At 54.0% G+C, this 4,655-nt stretch overlaps 1 protein-coding gene across 1 annotated transcript in view; it reads right to left on the reverse strand.

Moving 5' to 3' along the window:
* The window catches only part of DRC1 (dynein regulatory complex subunit 1), a gene marked incomplete at both ends in the record, with an annotated part of 11,128 nt that extends 6,557 nt beyond the window's left edge, over window positions 1–4,571 (reverse strand). The window contains 6 exon segments of the mRNA XM_010148302.1: window positions 213–299; window positions 986–1,123; window positions 1,691–1,764; window positions 1,767–1,858; window positions 3,488–3,600; window positions 4,481–4,571. Coding sequence (XP_010146604.1) covers window positions 213–299; window positions 986–1,123; window positions 1,691–1,764; window positions 1,767–1,858; window positions 3,488–3,600; window positions 4,481–4,571 — 595 coding nt within the window.
* Window positions 4,572–4,655: the final 84 nt, after the last annotated feature.

The following is a 4,655-nucleotide window of genomic DNA, read 5'->3' on the forward strand; positions in this document are numbered from 1 at the left end:
AATGGCTGGCAGTGTTGGAAGGGGCTGCCCAGGGAGGGGGGAGTCCCCACCCCGGGAGGGGTTTCAGAGCCGTGTGGATGTGGGGCTCAGGGACATGGTTAGTGGGGGGCTGGGCAGCGCTGGGGTAACGGTTGGACTCGATGATTTGAAGGGCCCTTTCCAACCTAAATGATTCCATGACCCTATGCTTCTAAATTTCACATGGACCTTACCTCCTGCGCATCGTGGACTTGGATGGCTTCTTCCCACTTCTTCCTGTTGTTGTCCAGCAGCTCTCGCCGTTCAAGTTCAAAAGCTTTCTGTGAAGGAGACAGAGCCCTTTGTCATCACGTTGGCAGCACCCGTTGCCAACCTTACACCAGTCCAGGCCAGCAGCCTCCAGGCGAGGATCGGCTGCAGACTGGTGCCGCTCTCCTCTCCGTGCCAGGACACCGTCGGCACAGACCTCACACTGCGACCCCAGGGGGATTGCTGCTACGAGCCACCCAGAGCTGAGAGGGCTGCTCTTGGTGGTGGGTAGCTCAGGGAGTTCGCTGGAAACCAGTGCTTAGCAGTGTAGTTTGATCAGCCAGCCACCTGATTTCACCTTACAAGACATTAAACGGGGAGAGATGCCCTCGCTCAGCAACTAATGCAGGTTTGATCGGCGAGGTGGGACTTTGTGCAGCACTATAATGGCCCTTTCTGCCTTTTAGAGACATGAAGAATCAGCCTTCAAGCAGCGACAGCTTTCACATGCCACCAATATGCCTTGCGCTGAATCACAGTCATTCACAGCACAGTATAAACCAACCCCTCAGCACCATTCAGAGCTCTTGCTTGGGTGGATATCAGCCTCATTCACCCAGACGTCAGCCCTGCAGCTCGGGAGGGTAGTCAGCCTAGGCAGTGCAATGAGCCTGATGCCTTTTTGCTGTAGACATGGAGAAGCAAGTGGCCGCAGGTTTTCTCACTGGACTCTTCCTCCACCATATGAACTGGGTACCTCAATCTGTAGGAGTTTGTGACGGTAAGTTTTCAGCATGATCCTGATCTGTTCTTCCATTCTCTCCAAAAGCAGGTAGATATCATCCGACTGCTTCTTAATGGCCTGCACGTATTGCTCATCTTTGTTTTTCAGCTCCTGGAAGAGGAGAGCAGATGCTGAAATCAGAGAGAAGTATGTCACGAGGAATCCTCAGGGACTAACTGGAAGGGAAATGAGCCAGATTGTGCCTTTTCCAAAGGAGAAGGGGCGATGACAGCAAAGAGCCAGAAAGCCAAGAGGTAATTAAGAGTGAAGATGGGAGAAGAGACAGATCACCACTGCCTAAAGGTCCAGGTGAGATGGAATGGGAGGTGACATGCCTGCAGACACCCCACTTTTTCTCTGGTGGCCAGGAAACTCCTTCTCTCTGCTCATTTGCCTTTTTATACTGTGCAGTCTGGGACCTGCCAGTTTGTCTTACTGCTACCAGTGCCCTGTGTGTCTGTCCCTGTACACAGAACAGTGACAGGACACCTGATCTCAGCTTCCACGCTGGCACGGCCGTTCCTGGCACAGTGTTGACCTAGACCGACTGACACTACCCAGAGTACTGGTGGATTGTAGAGCCAGACAGGGATGGCTGTTGCTTTAGAACAGCATCTTCCAGAGCTTGAACCCCCCACACCGTCCTTCCCGGTTGTCCCTGCCCGGTCCCCACGCTACCTGCTGCAGTTCATCGATGAGCTTGTTCTTCTCCTCCAGAAGCAGCGTGCATTGCTGCTGCTGTTGGTTTCGAGTGGGATCGTCATCTCCTTGGCCAAGGCCCACTTGGAGGTGATCTCCTCAAACTTGTATGCGCTAGATTTGACTTCATTCTCCAGCTTCTCCACCCTGCAGGAAGGAGCACACGGCAAACAAGGAGCTGGGCAAGGGCAGCAAGTGCTTCAGTAGCCCATGATGCAGGAGCACTTTCCTGCATAACCCGGTTTGGATTCAAAGCAGCATCAAGATACCAGCGGAGCTTGTCAGAGCATCACACAAGGGCAGAGCTGCCATCCAGCAGGCCCTTCTCTTCAGACAGGCATTTCCCCAGCTCTGCCCTTGCCCACTGCTCTACCAACCACTTACCTGGAGGAGAAAAGGCTAAAGAGCTCAGCTCAAGTAGCAGGCACCTTCGCAAGGAACACTAGTCCTTCTGCCAAGCGAGCTGTCTCTGGGCAAGAGGTGATGGACAAGCAGTGCCAAACAGCCTCCTGGCTACATCTAGACCTGAGAGTCAAACTGTCCAGAGACCATACTCCAGCTAAAGCCAAACGGGACTGAACAGCCCACGTGCATATCACAAAACACTTTCCTCTTCCAAACAGAGGCACCATCCAATGTACTCTGGAGATGGCCCTTAACAGTGACCACCAACTTTGCCACCCCCTCAACTGGCTCTTTGGGCAGTTCCTCGACAGGCACCTGCTTCCTTAATGAGATTCCCACTGGGAAACAATCTGATCAAGGGACACAGGTCTTGCTACAGCCAGCCTCCCATAAAATGTTCCTACAGTGCCCTCCAAAGGCAGTAGGAGCAAGGAGTCAGTGTTTCCTAGCTGATCTCCCAGTCCTGGGGACGGAATTGAAAGAGCCAGACCCTTGGGGACTGCCCACCTTCTCTGGTGAAGCCAGACAGGTTTGCCCAGGAAGGCACACAGAGAGGATCAGAGAATAATGGAACCTGGAAGGGCTTCTGGAAATCATTGTGCCTGGTCACAGCAGGATTAACTTCAATGTCAGAGCAGGCTGTGCAGGGCCTTGTCCAGGCATGTGCCAAGTGTGTCCGAGAAGGAAGCTCTCTTACAACATCAGGGGCCCCTGACCCAGCATCTGATCCCTCTCCCTGCAAAGATCTTATTAACCAGTTTCTAAAATTAGCCCATCTTCATGCTCTTCCCACTCCTCACACACAGCCTGATGTGGCTGCTCGGGTGCATTCCCACGGTATGGCTAATAACTACCCCTATTTCCATGATTGAAGGGCAACCTCTGGAAACAGGCCACCAACTGAGCCCTCCCTTAGCACAGGGTGGCACATTCTCCACCACGGTGTCACCTCCAGGCTCAGGAGAGCTGCTTAGCCAGATGTGAGGGCAGATGTGCCTATGCCTTGCTTCTGGAGCAAGTCACCACGCTAGAGGCTCCTGGTGAAAAGCTGAGAACGAGCTGCATTTCTCACAGTCTGGAGCTGAAGACGTGATGGGTCTGGAGATCGGTAACCAGGCATCCATAGTACTGCAGTGGACGTGGAGAATCCGCCAGCCTTCGCCTGCAGCACTCCATAAAGGTCCAGCTGTGGCAAGTTGGACCTGGAGGCTCTTTGTGCGCCTAAATTTTCCTTTTGAATATAAATTCAATGTTGGCATAACTGTTAAGTGTTCCTGGGTAACCAGGGTTAGTTAGGATGTCCTCCAAAAGCTGCACCAGCATCTGCCCTGCACCTTCTCAGCTGTGCAGACCCATCGTGCAGTCTCTTACCTCCGCAACTTCAGCTCTGCCTCCTCTGCCCTCCTCTGTGTTTCCCTCAGGTCAGCAGCCACCTGGATATTTGTCACCAACTGCGTGCCATCAAACAGCAGCTTGGCCAGCTTCTGTGAATTATCATAGAATCCCAGAACGGTTTGGGTGGGGCGGGACCTCAAAGCCCACCCAGACCCACCCCCCGCCACGGGCAGGGACACCTTCCACTAGACCAGGTTGCTCCAAGCTTCATCCAGCCTGGCCTTGGACACTTCCAGGGATGGGGCATCCACAGCTTCTCTGGGCAACCTGTCCCAGTGCCTCCCCACCCTCGCCGGGAAGAATTCCTTCCTGATGTCCCATCTCCATCTCCCTCTTTCCATTTAAACCCGTTACCCCTTGTCTTGTCACTCTCTGCCCTTGGAAAAAGTCCCCCCCAGCTTTCTTGTACCCTCCTCTGGCACTGGAAGGGGCTCTAAGGTCTCCCTGGAGCCTTCCCTTCCCCAGGCTGAACCCCCCAACTCTCCCAGCCTGTCCCCATGGCAGAGGGGCTCCAGCCCTCAGAGCATCTCCGTGGCCTCCTCTGGACTCGCTCCAACAGCTCCGTATCCTTCTGCTGTTGGGGGCCCAGAGCTGGACACAGAACTGCAGAGGGGGTGTCAGAAAAAACAGAGGAGAGGGGGAGAATCCCATGCCTCACCCTGCTGGCCACACTTTTCTTGAAGCGTGTAGCACCTTGAATTAGGTAGTACATGTCTCACACTCAGAGACCTGAGCTCTGGAGGGATGGCTAAAGGATGAACTCTTGCCTGTCCAGGGTCTGGCTCCTAGCCCTGTGCCGAGGTGCCTATGATGATCCATATGCCCCCTCTTCCCCTGTTATGGCAGGGCTTGATGAGCACTGCAAGGACCTGAATGCACCACGGGTCCTCCATCTCCTAGTAAGTGCTGCAGGCCATCAGCACAGAGAGGAATGTGCTCAGATTCCTGGGAGCTGTACTGTTACCGCACCTCCCTGCTTTCCTCAATCTGCCTGTAGCTCCTTCTCTGTTCTTCTTCCTCCTCAGCCACTTTTGCTTCCACATCTTCTCCAAAAGCCTCCCTGGGCAGAAAAGGGGAAAAGACAGAACATTTTACACCTCATCACCTTCCGAATGCTCAGAGATGGCCTTGGACTCGGGATCCC

Source organism: Eurypyga helias, unplaced genomic scaffold, assembly GCF_000690775.1.
Source record: "Eurypyga helias isolate BGI_N326 unplaced genomic scaffold, ASM69077v1 scaffold34893, whole genome shotgun sequence".
Taxonomy (NCBI): Eukaryota; Metazoa; Chordata; class Aves; order Eurypygiformes; family Eurypygidae; genus Eurypyga; species Eurypyga helias.